Source organism: Pygocentrus nattereri, chromosome 9, assembly GCF_015220715.1.
Source record: "Pygocentrus nattereri isolate fPygNat1 chromosome 9, fPygNat1.pri, whole genome shotgun sequence".
Lineage (NCBI taxonomy): Eukaryota > Metazoa > Chordata > Actinopteri > Characiformes > Serrasalmidae > Pygocentrus > Pygocentrus nattereri.
This window is the reverse complement of record NC_051219.1, coordinates 20,049,923-20,071,857: the sequence shown is the minus strand read 5'-3', so window position 1 is coordinate 20,071,857 and position 21,935 is coordinate 20,049,923. Positions and strand designations below refer to the sequence as shown.

The 21,935-nt window shown below is 40.8% G+C and overlaps 1 protein-coding gene across 2 annotated transcripts in view; it reads right to left on the bottom strand.

Moving 5' to 3' along the window:
- LOC108425513 (inactive dipeptidyl peptidase 10) overlaps positions 1 to 21,935 on the bottom strand; it is a 108,522-nt gene that overhangs the window by 25,877 nt on the left and 60,710 nt on the right. For both annotated transcript variants that reach the window (XM_017694203.2, XM_017694202.2), the window contains exons 6-8: positions 6,097 to 6,149; positions 5,373 to 5,454; positions 4,920 to 5,034 (exon numbers count right to left, since the gene is read on the bottom strand). In XM_017694203.2, coding sequence (XP_017549692.1) covers positions 4,920 to 5,034; positions 5,373 to 5,454; positions 6,097 to 6,149 — 250 coding nt within the window. The remainder of the gene's footprint in view (positions 1 to 4,919; positions 5,035 to 5,372; positions 5,455 to 6,096; positions 6,150 to 21,935) is intronic.

The following is a 21,935-nucleotide window of genomic DNA, read 5'->3' as shown; positions in this document are numbered from 1 at the left end:
ATGCTGAAGTATTAAGATTTCCCTTCACTGGAACTAAGGGGCCCAGGCTAATTCCTGAAAAAAAGCCCCATAGGATTATTCCTCCTCCGCCAAACTTTACAGTTGGCACAATGCAGTCAGACAATGTTCTCCCAGTCTTTGCCACACCCAGACTTATACCTCAGATTTCCAGACTTCCAAGTGTGATTTTTCACTCCACAGAATATGTTTCCACCACTCCAGAGTCCATTGGTGGAGTGTTTAACACCACTCCATTCAATGCTTGGTGATGTAAGGCCTGCATGCGACTACTTGGCCATGAAAACCCATGCCATGATGCTACATACTACAGGGATAGATGCATCATCAACACCAACTAATACTTGTTGAGGTAACTCAAACTCTAGAATCCTTAACATGTCTGCAAACCGAACAACAAGCTCTGTTAATACAAATAACTAACAGTGTTAAGAGCCTGTCTACTCAACTGCAAAATCTAGGTCTCACTCCACAGACCAATCCACCTGCTACCCTTCCATAGCAGAAGAGGTCCCCATAACAACCTTCTGTCTAAGTAGGCCAGACAAATTTGAGGGGGTTCCAAAGAAATGGCACAGGTTTTTATCTACTTCACTAACTCTCCAGTCAATACTGACCAAGCCAAAAATTCATTTTTTGTCAGCTTTGGATCGGGCAACTGCAATTTGGCCTAATGTTCAGAATGTATCATGTGACCAGTTTTTGAAAGTTTTTCATTTGGTTTTTGATCATCCTATTGAAGGAAAAATCAGTGGAGAATTACTAATCAAGATCTGGCAAGGTAACCGCTCCGTATCAGATTATGCCAGCAGTGGTTGAAATTAAATTAATTTCAGAACTAGCTTGCAGAGACAAGGACCTGTACTTAGATCAACTAATTTACTTTGCAATCCTGCTGGATCATCTCCTTAATGAAAGAAAGTCTGGTAGAAATAGCTCCTCTTATAAATAAAACTTCTTTTCTAAGGAACTTACAAAAGATTGGCTTTGACACAAATGCACTAAAATGGACCCAAAATTACCTTTCAGACAGAAAACAATGCTTAGCACTGAGTAATTACAAATCAGATTTCTTGAGTATATCCAAAGGAGCGCCACAAGGCTAAATTTGGGGCACAGTTTTATTCAATATATATGTTAATGAACTTGCTGCCTCTGCTTCAGACTGCAAAGTACACCTGTATGCAGATGACACGATTTTATACTGTTCAGATGATCCTGTTTACGCTGCAATAAGAAAACCGCTTATTTAATTCTCTACTGGTTGCTTTGCATAAACACAAACTGGTTTTAAATGCTAAAAAAACTAAGTTCATGTTATTTTCCAGATCAACTAATACAGATTTTAATTCTGTAAATATCACTACACTGATGGGATCCAACGTTGAGAATCACAGAGTATAATATACCTTAGTATATGGCTGGATGATAAACTCACTTTTAAACCCCATATTAATAAATTGGTTAGCAAATGTAGGCAGAAGCTTGGGTTACCTATACGGAAATAAATCCTGCTTCCCCATGTGTGCTAGAAAAAGAATTGTTGAGGCAACCTTACTATCTGTCTTGGACTATGGTGATGCAATTTACAAACACGCATCTGCCAGCTCCCTCAAACCACTGGACTCAGTCTATCACTCGCCATTGAGGTTCACCACTAGAGTCCTTTATAACACTCATCACTGCAGACTGTATGAAAAAGTTGGTTGGCCTTCACTGGCTACACAGCAGGAAACACACTGGTTTATTCTCATTTATAAAACACTCTCCGGCCATTTGCCAAAATATATTACTTCCATGATATCTGTAAATAATGGTATTTATCAGACTCGATCCAGTGGACACACTAAAGCTCAGCTCACTTGGTCATTTTAAACTTGTACTCTCTAACCACCTCCTCTCTGCCTGCAACTGTTTTAGCTGATTTTTTACCATTTTTATGTTATTTTCATTATTTTATTATCTATTTGTTATTTTATCCATTATTATTCATATTTTTTATTTTATTTATTATTGTTTTATTAATATTTGCCATTTTAATAAATGTGTTTATTAGTATATATATTTTTATCTTATCTTTCTCAACTTGATTTTATTAACCTTTATATCTTATGTATGTTTTCATTTCTATATAATTTTTTTAAATTATTATATTTTTATGTATTTTATTATTATTAATGTTTCACTTTTTATACTTAGCTGTTCTGCGTCTTGATTTATTAAATTTAATTTTATCTGTTCTTACACATGATCAATCCCTTACTCTGTACTAACTGAGGCAACATTGTAAATGAGGGGCACCCTCAATGTCCTCGGAGACTAAATAAAGGCTGATTGATTGATTGAAAACATTATTTTGAAATCATCACAAGACCTCAAGAATGAGCTTCAGGAAGAACTCGTGCAATGTGTTTCATCCCGCCTGACCTCAGAGGAAAGGCTTATGTTCTTCATGATTGTAGGACTCATACACAAAAACCTCAGGTGCTGACACCTGACTCACTGAGTACTTGGTCATGTTTTTTGGCCTTTTCTAATGCTCCGTCAGTTTTATAGGCTGTCATAAATGACGTTTTGAGACACATGACTCGTACATTTTTAATAGTCTACATAGATGATATCTTGATATACTCACCAGACACAAGAACACACGTAGAGCATGTCCGTTTGAGTCTTAGACATTTACTTAAGAATAACTTAATACAAAGATTTCTAGGTTTATTTGTAATTTCTTTGTAATCGCAGCCCCTTTGACAGCTGTCCTAAAGAAAATACATTATACACCCAAAGCAGAATGGGCATTCGGTTCTTTGAAGGAGGCTTTCACTTCTGCTTCTGCCCCTGTTCTAAAACACCCTGACCCAAACTGTTAGTAGTGAAAGCAGATGTGTCTGAGACTGGTATAGGTGCTGTCTTGTCCCAACGCTCTGGTAGCCCACCTAAAATACATCCTGTTGCTTTCTTTTTACATAAATCCATATAGACAGAATGCATTTATGGCATAGGGGACCAAGCACTTGAGGAATGTAGATATTGGCTAGAGGGAGCTAATCACCCATGTGTTGTCCTCCCAGACCACAAAAACGTAGAATATTTATGTATAGCCAAATGTTTGAAGAATGCTGGTCTTTGTAATTCTCCTGTTTCAAATTCAGCATTACCTTTCGTCCAGGATCACAGAACACTAAAGCAAACACGCTATCATAGCCCCCTTTTACTCTGTTCTTCAGTGGTCAGGACCCCCATGGACCCTCACAGAGCAGCTATTATTTGGGTGGTGGATCATTCTCAGCACTGCAGTAACACTGATGTGGTGGTGGTGTGATGTGGACTGACAAGGTAGGAGTGTCTAATAGAGTGGACAGTGAGTGGACACAGTGGTGGTGTGTTAGTGTGTATTGCACTGATATGAGTGGATCAGAAACAGCAGTGCTGCTGGAGTTTTTAAATACTGTGTCTACTCACTGTCCACTCTGCTAGACACTCCTACCTTGTCAGTCCACCTTGTAGATGTAAAGTCAGAGACGATAGCTCATCTGCTGCTGCAGTTTGTGTTGGTCATCCTCTAGTCCTTCACCAGTGGTCACAGAATTCTGTCCCCACTGGATATATTTGGTTGGTGGACTATCCTCAGTCCAGCAGAGACACTGAGTTGTTTAAAAACTCCAGCAGCACTGCTGTGTCTGATCCACTCAGACCAGCGCAACACACACTAACACACCACCACCACATCAGTGTTACTGCAGTGCTGAGAATGATCCACCACCCAAATTGTACCTGCTCTGTAAGGGTATATGGGGGTCCTGACCCCTGAAGAACAGGGTAAAAGGGGGCTAACAAAGTACGCAGAGAAACAGATGGACTGTAATTGTAGTACAGTAAGTGGAGCTGATAAAAAAGACAATGAGCATAGAATGAGTAAATGTGTAATATATTTATATTAGAAGGAATGAAAATGAGAAGTAATGAGAAGTCTGCCATTAGCTCACCTGCTAATACACAACGTGAATTGTGGAGGGCTGTAGAATTAAGCTTGATAAAAGCCAATGCTAATGATAGCTAACGCTACATTCCCAAAAAAAGGACCTAATCTGCTGTTTTTGCCATTTGGCAAGGAAAGCAGGACATTAGACATCTCCTAGCTGAATTCAGCTGAACTACATCAAGGTACAGACACTGTACAGCAGCAGTTGTCAACTCAGCCACTATGATTAGGAACACAGCAATATATCCATATGTGGTGCTCATTGTGAACATCAGAAGGTCTAACTCTTCTAATGTTGTGCCCTCTTAGTCCTTTCTTTCACCCCTTGCCTTATTAAACCAATTGTCAGGCCTGACATTCACTCTACTAACTTCTGTAAATGTGTAGACCAGCAGGATGTCCTACGCAGTACTACATGCTGATGCTTTGCATCAGTGAAACTTTACGTCCTTCTTTCATATCACAATTGGTGTGTAACGGCCTTAAGAAATGAAAAAGATGAAAATGTGCAGATTTTAGAAACGGTTATTTGCATGAAGGCAATGCTGTGCGTGTAGCAGGAATAATATAGTTAAAGTTTGGAGTTAAATGGTCTGTACCATGTAACTCCTGGTCTAACAAGTCTTATTCAAGCCAGCATCCAAAATATTCAACCAAGAAAGTGGTCAGAAACTGGCTTTTAATGACAAGCCTGAGGATGGTTAACATAAATGGTTTATCAAGACGGCCTACAGAAACAGTGCGCATCTAATAAAGTGGCCAGTTAAATTATGTAATCAATGAGATTGATTTCAATGACTTCCATGGGCTATGAACTCACTTATTAGTTGGCTTGTGTGGATTCTTACAATTTTGCAAAAAGTAGACCATGTTGGACTCCCAACATATCTATGTCTATAGAATAGCATATTCTAACCCTCATAGATCCAGTCGGTCAGTCCATTCACCACCAGTCCTTCTGTAGTTGTTAGACGCATTGCTGGGCTGGACACATCAGCCTTGTAGTAGATGTCATTTTCAAACACATACATCTGGCACAGCAGAGAGACAGTAAATAACCCTAATGCTAACAGATGGTTTGCATTAGTGAACTGTTAAACACATTGGATGACAACACAATCCAGAAATCAACAGGAAATGCTGGTAATTGACCTTCTAAAAGGTGATGGAATTCACAGGACAGCAATGAATTATTCTAATGTGTTATGTAAATGTAAATTCACATATTTGTATGAAACAGTAGATTTTCCATGAATTGACATATAAGTTTATGTAGTTGTGAACTTCAGTAAAGTTACTCCAATTACAGATATTATTTAGTTACATTAAGTCAGACAGACTTAAAAGGAAGAAGGGAGGGCAGACTCACCAGCTGGTTCCCCTGAGGCCCCCATGCTGCATATTGCAGAACAGACACTTCTACACCTGTTGGACTGAGGTCCACCAGCTCCCTACAACATACCAGATCACACAAACACGCACACATAAACCTCACTTCACAGTAACAGCACAGTGTTAGAGACTAGTGGAATCAAGAAGGAGTGAGAGCAATCTTTTAAAACCTTTGAATCATTTCAGAAAGTGGTTGAGAGAATTCATGAAAAATAACAAGATGCAAACGCAAAGATCATACCAAACAAAACAAATAATACCAACCATACAAGCTGAGGGGTCAGATCATGCAATGGAACCTCACTTGAAGTTTAGTGATTTGTCAACTGCCAGAAGACAAGCAAACAAGTTTCAAAGCATTCTTTGATGTTTCATCTCCCATTATAAGTAACAGGAAGGAAAGCCTTCATTCAAAAAACAAAACACCACAAAAATACACAACAACAAAAAAAAAAAGAATGGAGCATACATCCTCAAGGGAGGACCAATAATAATCCAGTGTATTATTTTGAGATCACAGGAAGAACGCTACTCTCCACCTGGAAAGTTGCCAGCTGGGTCAGTATTCGCTGTCTATGCTTTTAGACGGATGCCTGATGGCTGAATATGAGCACAAACGGAGAATGACCAGATTGACTCATCGGCCCGTTTAGTAATGCACATGCCCAGTGCAGCACATGCAGTGCACTGCCTCTACCTACCCGGTGGCCACAGTGTAGATAGCATACGAGGCAGTGAAGGACTGTGAGAATACCTGAAAAGGGGCAGAGCATATTGTGGATCTCCAAATTTCTCTTTCACAAACACACACACACACACACACACACACACACACACACACACACACACACACACACACACACACACTTTCTTTGTTTCTTTGTACATTATGGCAAAATACCAATAACCTGTTTAATATTAAAATACCAAGCAGCTTTCAATAGTATAAATAGTGTAAATAAACCATGCATGCTCCACCCACAAATATGGTATTTCATCACAAGTGTCATTAGGCTAGACAAGTTTTACAAATCGTAGACAAAAATCTCAAACAAATGAAACTGTAGCTCACAACGTTTTATCAAAATATGGGTATCTAGATTGTTATTTTCAAATGATATTTGTTTTGTATGTTGAAGGCCACGCTGATAGACTGTATAGTCAAGCTAACATAAGCATAGTGGCAAAGTTTCTGTCACTTCCAACTAGCCTAGTTTTCTGTACATTTCTGTCAAAGTCAAAGTCAAAGTTAATTTATACAGAGTTTTTTTAACATAGCAGCTTTATAGAAAAATCTGGGTCCAAGCTCCCATGAGCAAGACAACGGCAACAATGGCAAGAAAAAACTCCTTTAGTGCAAGAGAAAAAAACTTTGAGAGAAACCAAGACTCAAAAGGGGAACTCATCCTCTTCTGGTTGTGATATTGGATTGAAAAACAATGCAAAACATTGTAAACTGGAAATTCATTGTTATGAAATCTGAACTCTGCTTTAGGTTTGATGGGACTTTTGCCAACATTCTGAAACATTGCAAAAGTTGCTAGAAAAGATCACTTTTGTGTCAGAAGCATGATAGGTAATTTACGTAGAGAGCATTGTCATTATTAAACAAGGCATTTGGTTAGACAGAGATCTACAGGATTGCCACTGGTTTTATTTGGGATTAGAATTAGAACCATTTAAGGCTATCAGATTCTAATTAGGCCTGTGACAGAATTATTTCCCAATATCAGGGTCATATGACAGAATGAGAGCAAGGATAAGAATATTAAGCGTGAAAGCTGGGCTAAGCTCAGCATCTCTATTAAAGAACATTTTCTTCCAAATGCTCAGGATCTAACACGCCAGAGATAAGCATGAAGCTCTATTCCTCTGATTTACCATGTCAAAAATAAAATGCAGGATATCCATACCTCTGTACTTACAGCCTACTGTTCCCTTTGTCTAACAACAACAACTACTGTATGTTTGCACATCTCTTTCTATATGGGGAGGTCTACCCATGGGATTGATCAGGTTAATGATTTGTGCAAAATAAAGCAGACTGATCTCTTTCTCTTATCTGTATGAGATGTGGACCACAGTACGGTTATGTTTCCAAAAGCCAGGACCTAACAGGATAAAATGTCATGCTTTGTGCTGCATGCTAAAACTAAGCCACAGTATGAGGGGTGTGTGATTTAAGGGAGCAAGAAGAAATTATTTCCTTTTAAACAACATGGGAATGTGAAAAACATAAATATGTACGTCACATCCAGAAAAAAGCATTGCTATTGACTTATTGTATTTATAGACTTAGACACTTCATAGAGAAAGAAAGAAAGATGAGCAAGAAAGAAAGAAAATGAGAAAGATACAAGAAAAAGCAAACAAGCAGCAAGCAAGAAAGGTTATGTCCACTTGTAAGGGGTGGATTATTGTGCAAGAAAATATGAAAGAATCTAACTCGCTATTTGACAAAATGACTAACTAACTGAGCAAGTAAACTCCTGTGGGGAAAAATGGCCCAAGCCCAAAATAGAGTGTCTTTTAGAAATGGTTTTGGCCTGGTCCGAGTCCAGATTTGAGCCCTATAGAGAATGTTTGGTCTCACATTAAATACAAACTAACCTGGCAATAGGGGTGTAACAGTATTAATCCTGGTACGCATGTTACAGTTTGGTGCATGCAGTCATACAGCAGATACATGGTATGTACGGAGATAAATGTAATGTGGAATTTCACAAAGTGAAAGAGTATTTTTGTACCTGTGAAGAGATTCAGCATAAAGCCTTAATTTTTCTGCTCCTAACAGGAAAATCACAGCTGATGTTGAACTATCACTGCACACATTAGTCAACGTTAGTGACTTTCCCCGTTGAGTGCAAATGACCAACAATACAGGCTGTACCAGCTACCTCAGGGGGGCACTGTATGACACTAGATGGAACAAACTGTAACTTGCACTACTGTCTGTTCAAAATAAATGAAAAGAAACCTAGCTTTACATTTTTGGAGGCTTTTGTTGGTTTTCTCAATTGTACTGAACCATGATGTCCAAACTGGACAAACTGTGTACCATACACGTCTACTTGGCAGTATTTTTCATCAATGCTGAGAGGAACAATGCTGACTCTTCATTCTGTGTAAGCCTGTCTGCAAGTTTATCCATAAGACAGCAGCATGAGGTGGCCTGTCATTTCATATGAAGTTTCAATATCAAGTTTTGAGCACATCTTTATTTATGCATCTCTACTGAATAAACACATAATCTACGCTGTAGCCAGTCACAGCTGTTTGATCTGTGGCACCGCAATGTGTAGTTACATTTCTGGGGAGGTGTGCATCAGGATATGGCATAGGGTACACAGCTACATGGTACATATGCTGTATCTACGGTGTAGATTCAACAAAGAAGCATTAGTCTTGAGACTTGCTGTCAACCTAGTTTTATCAACTGGTCATCAACTCTGCATATACTCTTACTGTACACAACTAAACGTGCTGCATTTTAGCAACATGTAATGTGGTCACACGAGTAGCATAGGCATAAATACATTCTTGGGTAGACCATCTTGGTAATACAATTTCCAAACATGCTACATCCTGCTATATTGTAACATCAAGCTATAGCCTATTGCTAACAGCAGTGCTGTTACTCTCCCTGTCCCAATGCTTCTGCCCTATAGTGATACAAAACAATAGCATTCAAACAGAATACTGGATTCTTATGAACACAGACAACATTTGACTAACCAGCTTACTCCAATACAAAGCACATCTTTTGCACAATAAAGAAGACACAACTACATTAAAAACAGTCAAAGCTTAGCCATGTTAAGGTGCACTACCATGTATGTTAGGGCATGAAAATATATGTATGTCTTAGCTTTGAAGATCCCATTCGTTAAATAGGCGTTTACTTAAGCATTTGGATAAAGCATTTTATTTTTTTAGCTAGTGGTAATTACCAAATTTGCAGACCACCAGGTCTCAATCACTACAGTGTTGCAATGGTCCTTGCCACTGTAAAGACAAACACAGGCTCTGGCGATAAACTTGCGTTCTGTGATGAGGCAACAGAATTCAGACATGAGCAGATCGCAATGAAAGAGATGCTTAAACTCCAAAAAGGGACAAGACACAATTGCGTTCAAGAAACAGGCCAAAAAGTCAAAACACAGATCCAAAAAGACAGGCAATGGTACAAAAGGGAGAAGGCAAAAAGTCGAGAAACAGGTTATCAAAGCAGAGGTCAAAAAACACGAAAAGGTAATAATCAACAAACGCTCAGTAGTCCACAGGGAAACAATACTTCACAAACATCCTATGCTAAGCCCGGGCTTATATACTATGGCTAAAAGTCACATGACACACTGCACAGGTGAACCTGGTTAGAATTCTGGAGATTGCAAGCGCTGATAGGAGCATGAATATGAGTCAGAGGTCATGTGAGTTCCTGGAGACTCCTGGGTAATGGAGTATTAGTCGGACTCTGACTGTGGCTGAGCAGTCACATGATCTCCCATTGTATCTTGGGAACTGGTGTCCTTTCGGGAGTTCATCAGATGTATGACACGTACTGTGGCTGACGCAAAGTGGGAGCAGTACTTTTGCTGTTTAATTCTGACCTTTTATGTTGGACCACAATAGAGACATGTTTATGCTTGACCACAATGGAGACAGAGAATAGAGACCTCCTCCCACAGAGTCCAGGTGGACCACTGAAAGAGGGGCACCAGGACGATCACATGTCCCACCAGTGGACCTTTGATCAAGGGCCGAGCCAGAGCTGCTGAGGCGCTGGAGACACGGATCCACCGCACAGGGCAGCCTTAGATGGGTGGGCAGAGAACAGGTGAGTCCCTTTTTTGGTGTGACGTCGGGCACCTGTTACTATACTTGTTCGCTGTGTGACATCCAGTTGTCTACAGCAGGAATGTCAGTCTGTACCCCAGTTCAGGGAGCCAAAGGAGGTTGATACCCTAAAATACACTGGAAAGGAGTCAATTATAGTGGTAGAACTAATCAGTGAGTTCTGAGCTATTTTGACCCACGGTAAATACCTCGACCAATCTGAAGGGTTATCACAGCAGTAAATCCTCAGGAACTTCCTGAGTTCCTGATTGACCCTCTCACATTGTCCGTTTGATTGGGGATGGTTCCTGAAGACAGATTCACCAAAACCCCCAAATGTTCGAAGAAAGCCGCCCATACCCGAGATGTGAACTGAGGTCCTCGGTCCAAGACAATGTCCTCTGGGATTCCAAAGATCTCTAAGACATAGTGAAACAACACTTCTGCCCTCTGAAAAGCGCTAAGGAGAGCATCAAAAGGCATAAAATGCACACCGCATGATAACCTATCCACAATCGTCAATACTGTGTTGATCACTTGGGATAGTGGCAAATCAGTGACAAAATCCACAGCTATATGGGACCAAATTTGATGGGGTACGCCAATGCTAACTGTTTACCTGCTGGCAACACCTTGGGGGTCTTCCACTGTGAGCATGTAGAACAGGACGCAACAAAAGAATGAATGTCCTGGGCCATGGACTCCCACCAGTACCTATTAGTTTTGCCTGGATGACCTGAGGTGAGTGAAGAATGAACCCAGGTTATCAACGGGGTTCGAAAGTGGTCTGGCACATATAGCTTTATAGGGGGACAATGGTGAGGCACTTCAGTGTGATGGAGAGCTCTTTCTATATCTTTCTATTTGCCATCTAATCGATTAGATGTTCACTTCTGGAGGAAGGATGCGTTCCAGGGTCTCTTTTGGACTATTGGAGGTCTCTTCATGATACATCCTGGATAATGCGTCAGCTTTGGTGTTACAGGATCCAGGCCTGAAAGTGATACTGATATTAAAACGCAAAAAGAAAAGAGACCACCAGGCTTGACATGCATTCAATCTTCGGGCTGTTCAGAGATATTCCAGGTTTTTGTGGTCTGTCAGCACTGAACTATCAGCACCTTCCAACCAGTGGTGCTATTCTTCAAACACCAATTTTACAGGATGCAATTTAGCCGGAAGACCATATCACAATGACAGAATGGTGCCTTCCCTGGTTTCGGAAGTGTCTACCTGAACCACAAATGGTTGAGTGGGATTGGGGTGAATCAAAATAGGTGCAGAAGTGAAGGCCTCTTCTGCCTTGGCCATCCATGCAAGTTTCCTCTGGTTTCCTTTCAAGAGTGAGGTTAGTGGAGAAGCAATGGTACTAAATTTCTGTATGAATCTGTGGTAGAAATTCGCCAATTCCAAAAATCTCTGTAGTTCCATGACTGTTGTGGGTTTGACCCAGTTGTCCACTGCCTCTACCTTGTGGTCATCCATGACAGTGCCTTGATAACTTATGACATAACCTAGGAACGATACTGACTGTAGGAGAAACTCACATTTTTCTCCTTTGAGATACAAGTTGTTCTCTAAAAGGCTTGTTAGTACAGCTCAGACATGTTACACATGGGCCTCTAGAGAAGAAGAGTAAACCAGGATGTCAGGTAAGTGATAACAAATTGTCCAAGCATTTCTCTGAGAACATCATTTATGAATGCCTGGAACACAGAGGGGGCAATAGAGAGCCTGAAGGGCATCACAAGATGTTCATAGTGTCCCCTAGTGGTCAAGAACATGGTCTTCTGCTCATCGCTCTCCCTTATCCTGATTAAATTATAGGCACTATGAAGATCCAATCCGGTGAAAAACTTGGCCCCCTGAAGCTGTTACAAGGCAATGAATAATATTGGGATATGGATAAGCCTTAGAAATTTGATTCAGCGCTCCATAGTCAATGCATTGGCAAAATCCACCATCCTTCTTTTTAATAAAGAAAAAACTGGAAGCGATCGGAGATGTGGAAGGTCTTATAAAAACTTGATCTAGTGCCTCCTGGATGTAGACATCAAGGGCCTTTTTCTCCTCTTGCGTCAGGGAATTAACTCTGGCTTTAGGAAAAATGGGGTCCTCCTTCAGTTTGATAGCATATTGTTTTTGTTAAACACTTCCTGTAAGTCAAGTTATTCAGAGGGAATCTTAAAGGTGGAATATGTATGATATGAATGAGGTCTTATAAAAACTTGATCTAGTGCCTCCTGGATGTAGACATCAAGGGCCTTTTGCTCCTCTTGCGTCAGGGAATTAACTCTGGCTTTAGGAAAAACAGGGTCCTCCTTCAGTTTGATAGCATATTGTTTTTGTTAAACACTTCCTGTAAGTCAAGTTATTCAGAGGGAATCTTAAAGGTGGAATATGAATGATATGAATGAGGTCTTATAAAAACTTGATCTAGTGCCTCCTGGATGTAGACATCAAGGGCCTTTTGCTCCTCTTGCGTCAGGGAATTAACTCTGGCTTTAGGAAAAACGGGGTCCTCCTTCAGTTTGATAGCATATTGTTTTTGTTAAACACTTCCTGTAAGGCAGGTTATTCAGAGGGAATCTTAAAGGTGTAATATGAATTGGGGCTTTCTATGGTGGTGGAGCTAACAGTTATCTTAGGGGTTTTAATACAATTGTGAAGACAGTACTTGGACCACTGTGTGACAATGCGTTCAGACCAAAAATAGTGGGATTGTGTTTCTCTAACCAGGGAAATCCTAAGATAATGTAAAATTCAGACTGTTCCAGTACTAGAAATGACAGTTCTTGATGTATATAGCACTGGCCTGTAGTACTAAAGGAAGTGTAGCATGAGAGATAGTCCCCATTCCAACAGATTCCCCATCCAGAGCAGAGACCTTCAGGCTTCTTTGGAGGATCCTGATGGGAATCTGAAGCTCCTTCACCAGTCTGACATGAATGAAGTTCCCTTCAGCTCCTGAGTCAGTCAAGACTGAAATGATAATAGATTGTGATTGGCAGTACATAAGCACAGGTAACATGTGTTAGAAACCAACCCCTTTGTGAACTCCATGTGCTGTTGGTGTAGTCCCTCAGCTGATGTCCCGCTTGACCACAATAGAGACAAGGTGACGGTGCCTTTCTTCTTGGGAGAGACGGGAGGAATCGCACAGGGTGACAGGGCATCATGGGGTTCTTTGTTCACTTTAGGCAGCCGTGGGCTGGAGGTTAGGGATCTGGCCCTGTGACCAGAAGGTTGCCGGTTCGATCCCCAGGGCTGACAGTCCATGACTGAGGTGTCCTTGAGCAAGACACCTAACCCCCAACTGCTCCCCGGGCACTGTGGATAGGGCTGCCCACCGCTCCGGGCAAGTGTGCTCACTGCCCCCTAGTGTGTGTGTTCACTAATGTGTATGTGGTGTTTCACTTCATGAATGGTTAAATGCGGAGGTGGAATTTCCCCGGTTGTGGGATCAAAAAAGTATCAATTAACTTTAACTAGAGGAAAATAACTCTTTTGGGTTCATTCAGTCCTCTGTCTTCTTCTAGAAGACAGCAAGTGGTCAAGTTTAATGGCTAAGGTGATTAGTTGATCCAGGGTAAGTTCATCTGTCTTGACTGGCCAGAGGAGAGCACCCTCGTTCTGGGTTCTGAATTCCAGCGAATAGTCTACTACAGAGTGTTGTCCCTGGCATCGTTAGGATAACAATTCTCCACTGATCTTCCCCTCATAAGGATGGTGAAAAACCAACTTAAATTCCTTCACGAACTGACTAAGATATGCGTTGTAGACTCATCCAACTAGCCCATTCCAAAGCTTGATCAGCTAACCAGGAGACTACAAAAGAAATCTTAGCCTGATCGGTGCTAACAGGAGAATTCTAAAAAAAAACAAACACTGAAGTAGAAAGCCTCAACATTTATCAGGGTTGTCTCCAAACTTGTCGGGTTTACTAACTGGAACTATGGACGTAGAACCTTCTGTGGCGGTGGGAGGAGTGGAGCTCATAGGAGGTTCAACAAACCTGCTGTAGTTGGCTCATCAGTCCCTTCATGCTAGCCACCAATTGAGCCAACTGGGCTTGTTGATCCGCTTGCTGGTGGGCTATTGACTGCAGAGACTGAGTCACTCTGGATAAAACATGTTGATGCTGGCCTAGCAGTTGTCCTTGCTCAGTGAGAGCTTTTGGAAAGCTTCTGGATCTGCCGTCTGCATGATGGCAAAGTATTCTGTGATGAAGCAACAGAAATCAGACACAAGCAGATTGCAAACAGGTCAAAAAGTCAAAACCCAGATCCAAAAAGGCAATAGTACAAATCGGACAAGGCAAAAAGTCGAGAAACAGGGCATCAAAGCAATCAAAGTCTCAATCACTACAGTGTTGCAATGGTCCTTGCCACTGTAAAGACAAACACAGGCTCTGGCGATAAACTTGCGTTCTGTGATGAGGCAACAGAATTCAGACATGAGCAGATCGCAATGAAAGAGATGTTTAATCTCCAAAAAGGGACAAGACATAATTGCGTTCAAGAAACAGGCCAAAAAGTCAAAACACAGATCCAAAAAGACAGGCAACGGTACAAAAGGGAGAAGGCAAAAAGTCGAGAAACAGGGTATCAAAGCAGATGTCAAAAAATACGAAAAAGCAATCATCAACAAATGCTCAGTAGTCCACAGGGAAACAATACTTCACAAACATCCTATGCTAAGCCCAGGCTTATATACTATAGCTAAAAGTCATATGACACACTGCACAGGTGAACCTGGTTAGAATTCTGGAGATTGCGAGCGCTGATAGGAGCATGAATACGAGTCAGAGGTCATGTGAGTTCCTGGAGACTCCTGGGTAATGGAGTAATGGAGTGTCCTTTACGGAGTTAATCTCAAAGGACAATTTCATTCATTGAAATTTATAGCTGCCATCAGCCAATCAGCATTCAGCAGGCCTTGGGCTTACCCTTGACCAATCAAACTTGTTTGAAAAAATTGAGTGGTGTCTTTATGTAGCCACTTTCTAACAACCAATCAAGTTTCAACAGATGTGGCCACTGAAAATCGATTCATTATTACATGTTATTAATACATAATTACAATTTTTGTCAAAATCTATATAAATTTAATGTAAAACAGTGACAAACAAATATGCAATTACGATTTTGTTGTAAAAATGCATAGTTTTTATTGTTAACTATTTGAAAACCATGCTTTTTGAATGAGTCTCTGAATTTTGATCCAAAGATTTGGAAATTGGTCTAGAAATACTTGGTGACTTCTCTAGGTAAATAATTATCCAAAAAAGGTTTTTCATTCAACGTGGTGTTGCTCTGTCACAAGTGGTGCCATTTGATTCAGTGCATTGACCTGAATAACTTTGCATTAACATGTTATGTCAGAAATTTCACTCCTTGTTTGGTATTTTGGCTTAAATTTGTTTGGCACACTGTACTTTTCATAATGCTTGCCTATTAGGCCTAACTGGCCTACTGCATTCATCATCCTGCATTACTGCTTATGGCTTTTTTTTTTTTTTGCACATGAGTGTAGGCAAAAAAGAAAGTATAAAAAAAAAACCTAATTAAAAATAAGAAACAAAGCTAGCAGGCAAGAAAGAAAGAAAATAAAGCAATAAAGAATGCATAGCTGGTTATGTACTGTTGTAGGAATGGATTAAGTTACACTTATTAGTCCAACAACAGGGAAGTTTCACCTCCACATTTTAACTCATTTGTGCAGTAAAACACCTACATATACACTAGTGAATGCACACACACTAGGGGGCAGTAAGCACACTTTCCCACAATAGCAGCACTATTCACAACACCTGGGCAGGTATCTTGCTCAAGGGCTCTGCAGTCATGTACTGTCAGCTCAGGGGATGGAACCGGTGACCTTCTGGTCACAAGGCCGGTTCCCTAAATTATAGCCCACAACTGATTACAAATTAATGTATATATGACCACAGGAACACATTCTAAAGAATGTGAAAAAAAAAACAAAAAAAAAAGGTAGCAAGTAAGACAAGCAAGTAAACAAACAAACAAAGAGACAAAGAAGCATTTGAAAAGTTGAGGTTCTGTGGGAGCAAAGAGCTTTCAGTAGAATGAGAGCAGTGTTTAAATGTATAAACAGGCGCCTGAGGCAGTGCAAGGAAACAGTTATGAGTGATAGTGCTGGTCACTCTCAGCCCGCAGCACATCAGCAGCCTGATTACTGAAGAGCTCTTCCAGATTTATCAATATAGCTCTGGCTTCTGCTTAATAATTTATCACTTCATAATAAAAAAGGTGAAGAGTGTGTGCGCAAAAAGTAATGAGCAGAATACAGACAGACTTGTTCCACCACTGATTATTTTATCAATAATTATCAATAAAGGCAGTGAAATTGACATTATATTTATCTTTAAAGCTTTTAAAACCAGACATACATTTGCATTAAGAGTCTTAAAAAGGTGTTGCTAAAAGCAGACAGCTCAGACAGACACAAGATTCTCATATTCTCAAAAATCCTACTTAAACTAAAGTAACATGTTCAGATTTCCCCTTGCAGTTTTTAAATTTGAGGAAACAGCTTGTGACTTGCCGAGAGCTAAACAACATTTTGGTTTTTGGAATTTCCAAAAACTGCTTTGGATTTATATGTGGGTGTTTGAATTGTTCTTATTGTTATTATTGTTATTTAGTAATTGGTCCATGTCACTCTTTTTTTAATATATATACTATATACACTGCTCAAAAAAATAAAGGGAACACTTAAACAACACAATATAACTCCAAGTAAATCAAACTTCTGTGAAATCAAACTGTCCACTTAGGAAGCAACACTGATTGACAATCAATTTCACAGCTGTTGTGCAAATGGAATAGACAACAGGTGGAAATTATTGGCAATTAGCAAGACACACTCAATAAAGGAGTGGTTCTGCAGGTGGGGATCACAGACCACTTCTCAGTACCTTTCTGCTTTCTGGCTGATGTTTTGGTCACTTTTGAATGTTGGTGGTGCTTTCACACTCGTGGTAACATGAGACGGATTCTAGAACCCACACAAGTGGCTCAGGTAGTGCAGCTCATCCAGGATGGCACATCAATGCGAGCTGTGGCAAGAAGGTTTGCTGTGTCTGTCAGCGTAGTGTCCAGAGGCTGGAGGCGCTAGCAGGAGACAGGCCAGTACACCAGGAGACGTGGAGGAGGCCATAGGAGGGCAACAACCCAGCAGCAGGACCACTACCTCCACCTTTGTGCAAGGAGGAACAGGAGGAGCACTGCCAGAGCCCTGCAAAATGACCTCCAGCAGGCCACAAATGTGCATGTGTCTGCACAAACGGTTAGAAACCGACTCCATGAGGATGGTATGAGGGCCCGACGTCCACAGATGGTGGTTGTGCTCACAGCCCAACAACGTGCATGATGCTTGGCATTTTCCAGAGAACACCAGGATTGGCAAATTCGCCACTGGCGCCCTGTGCTCTTCACAGATGAAAGCAGGTTCACACTGAGCACATGTGACAGACGTGACAGAGTCTGGAGACGCCTTGGAGAACAATTTGCTGCCTGCAACATCTTTCAGCATGACCGATTTGGCAGTGGGTCAGTAATGGTGTCGGGTGGCATTTCTTTGGAGGTCCGCACAGCCCTCCATGTGCTCGCCAGAGGTAGCCTGACTGCCATTAGGTACCGAGATGAGATCCTCAGACCCCTTGTGAGACCGTATGTTGGTGCGGTTGGCCCTGGGTTCCTCCTAATGCAGGACAATGCTAGACCTCATGTGGCTGGAGTGTGTCAGCAGTTCCTGCAAGATGAAGGCATTGAAGCTATGGACTGGCCCGCCCGTTCCCCAGACCTGAATCCGATTGAGCACATCTGGAACATCATGTCTCGCTCCATCCACCAACGCCACGTTGCACCACAGACTGTCCAGGAATTGGCGAATGCTTTAGTCCAGGTCTGGGAGGAGATCCCTCAGGAGACCATCCGCCACCTCATCAGGAGCATGCCCAGGCGTTGTAGGGAGTTCATACAGGCACGTGGAGGCCACACACAATACTGAGCCTCATTTTGACTTGTTTTAAGGACATTACATCAAAGTTGGATCAACCTGTAGTGTGTTTTTCAACTTTAATTTTGTGTGTGACTCCAAATCCAGGCCTCCATTGGGTAATAAATTTGATTTCCATTGATGATTTTTGTGTGATTTTGTGCACCATGAATGCATGGGAGACATGGCCATGCAGGAGCCCCTAAAGGGTTGTGGTTAAAAAAAAGAGTTGACATTGTGTTCACTTACAAATGCTTTGCATTCCCTTGCAAATAAAATGTATTCCCTTGCAAAAATTTTGCATTCCCTCACAAATGTTTTGCATTATGATGCACGGGAAGAGGTGTGCTGTGGGGGTGCAGCCATGGGATCAGGAACTCGGGTGGCAGACTTCTGCACCAACCTGGAGGAACAAACAGAAACAGGATCCTCTCGGCCGCTCTCAAGGCTCACAGTGGTGCTTGAGAGCGAACAGAGTGCTGTATAATGGGTTTACTGAATGTTCCTTCTGTCTCACCTCATCTTGTGCTACAGGTCGTTCCTCCCTGCAGTGTAGCTCAAGACGGGTGGACTCTAGGCAATTACCTGAGCTCTCATCGTCATAATACAAGATGGGATTGCCCTTTGCCTTTTTACGGGAACGGTGAGATGCTCATGTACCCTCCAGGGGATTTGCTATCTCTGGCTTGGTGGCATGGAGACATGTCTAACTCGGGCTGCTTTGAAACAGCTGGAGTTTCGTCCCAATGGAACAACCACAAACCGGAGTCTTGCTTTCTTGCTGCATCCTTGGTAAGCTGGTCTTTCTGTAAGACTCCCATTTTATATCCTTCACAACAGATATTTTTAAGTCAAATTTAGTAACCTATTTATTCTCCATAACACTATGTATTCAGTCATCTGTTGTCTTGTTTGTTTCAAATATACTAAATTTAATTAGCAACACTTCGGCACTTTAGTTAGCACTTTCATTGTGTTATATAAATAAAGGTAACTTGACTTCACTAATAATCTGGTTGTTTTGATTATTGGATTTGAGGTGAGACCAAAATACTTCCAGTGTTGGTTGGACAATAAAGTTTGTTCTATTCTATTCTATTCTATTCTATTCTATTCTATTCTATTCTCACTCGAGCCCTGCAAATTTGTAGCATTACAGTCTATGAATATATGAGCTCATGTGTAAATACCATGCATAAAGAAATGTTTGTATTCTTATTTAGAGAACAAAACTATCATAGGCTGTCTGAGTATATATCTGTACAATACAGAATGAGAGAATGTATGCGTGTGTGTGTTTAGTTCAATTCAGTTTTATTTGTACAGTGTATTTTACAAAAATCACGGTCAAAAAGCAGCTTATTGAAGCAGTTTATTAAATCCATGTTCAGACTCTTAATGAACAACTTCCTGCATGAGGAAGAGCTTAAGGAGTAAACACTGAGAAGAACTAAAACTCAGGGGTGAAGTTATAAATGAGATTAAACAGTCAGATGAAAGATCCATGAGATAGATGTTAAAGTAATGGCCCGTCAAAATATTAGATTTACACAATTTTTTGTGTAAAATTTACCTCAGATGTAGTCAATCACCCAAGACATGTTTGGTGTCCAAATTTTGCTTCTTTAGTTTAGCGCTGCAGCAAGGAGGCTAAGCTTACTAACAAACACCAAAAATAAACAGACACACAAGTAGACACTCTTTTCTGTAAATACATGCCCCAAAACCTCTCCCAACTTACTCAAACTACATTCAGGTCTTCACAAGGTTGCACAGACTTGCTAATCTTGTTCAGTGCCCAGTATTACTTACTGTGACCTAAAAAGAAAAAAGATCAAATCTTTTTTACTCAATACAGTGAGCAGGCATTTTAGACAGCCTACTAATCAGCCATCTGAATGCATGAATTCTGTTTTCATTTTATCAACATCTAAAATTTTTAAACATAATATAATTTTTTTTTTAAATACAAACAACAGAAATTGGATTTTGGCACAACATCGCAGTGTTTAGCAACACACTGAAGTTTTGTTTATTTTTATAGATCATGAAGTCATGCTGTGCTTTAAAACACATTGACAAACCTGTGCAACCTTCATGAAAATCTAGGTTTGAGAGAGGTTTTGGAGATGTACTTGTGAAAAAGATTCAGGTGAGTATTGACTTCTAGCCTTGTAGCTCCAGCAGAAAACCAAAGAAGCTGCCAAACATGTCGTGGCTGATCGAACCATTACTTTAAAGTCTTTTAGATCTGAGTACTAGTATAATAGTAGTATTTTTATGTGTGTATGTGTGTTGAAAAAAGAGAATAATTCTAATATGGCCTTATAGCATGTGAGTCATAAATCCTTCTTCCTTTGTGCTGACAAGAACCTCTGCCTGCCTGCACCCTTTCATGAGCCTTCACAATACTAACATCGCTGCCGTAAACAGAATAAAAGACGGAGCATGGGATTCTGCAGCAGTGTGACAAGCGTGCCACAATGCCTGCGCTAACTTGCTCAATAAAGTAATACTGAGCTCAGTCTCAGTGTGCACACAACACAGGAGCATAGAACTTTTTATTTTCCAATCCATCAGTTTTGTCAAATAGCCATTTATTCCCCTGTACACATTCCATCACATGTCAATAGAGGGGAAAGGATTTCTGTGCTACAACATTAACAAGTGAGAGAGCTGGTATTGATTTGCCACCTTGTTCTTCCTTTTGTTTGTTTGCTGTTGTGTTTTCTACCTTGCACATAACAGACTCTTACTGACAGAGGTTAAAGAAATACTACAGTGTGTAATCTAATCCCTAATCTGAGATAATCTATATCTAAGCATCATCTGTAGCGCTGATCGATTACCACACATTTGTATTAAAAAACAGAAAACACCTTGCCTAAAAACACACCTATAATAGAAGTCAATAGAATCTGCACTTTGGTTTCTTTTTTCCTTGCTCTTTACTAAATACAAGACAATGTGTCAAAATTGTTGTCTGTAGTAACTGATTATGTTACAGACATAGCAGATAAAAATTAGAGTGAAAACAACTTCTTCAACAGTAAATTCCAAACTCTGGTATCATTTTCATTCGTTTTTTCTGTACCGGAAATCTCTTGCTTTCTGTTCTGTGCAGTGTGGAGCACTTCAGAAAAATCACTTCAGATTTGCACACCTATTGCATCTTCCTCTCACTCTTTTCCATTTTTCATCTCTCTCTCTCCCTCCCTCTCTCTCTCTGTCTCTCTCTCTCTCTCTCTCTCTCTCTGCTTTTCAGTTTTGCAGTAAGCCTTTAAATCTCCCTCTTGCCCCATTTTTACACTCTTCTTCCATTGCTCTCCCTTTATCCCCCCATCAATAGTGCCCCAAACACGCCCCCCTTCTTTTTTTCATCCTCATCCTATGATTGATTTCAATTGCCAGGGAGATCTGAGGCAGACAAGAGATCGTATCACGTTCTTGCCCACTACCATTTCATGCACACTCTATTCCCTTTTCTCCCTCCTTCTCTCCCGCCCATGATTTCTCTCTCTCTCTCTTGCTCTGCCACTCTCTCCACTGTAAGGCTGCCTGTGCTTGCTTCAAACTGCTTCAGTCAGCATTAAAGCTCTGGGGAAGAAGAAAAAGGGGGGGGGTTGAGAGAGCGAGAGAGAGGGAGTGCAAGTGACAGAGTAATAGAGAAAGAGAGAAG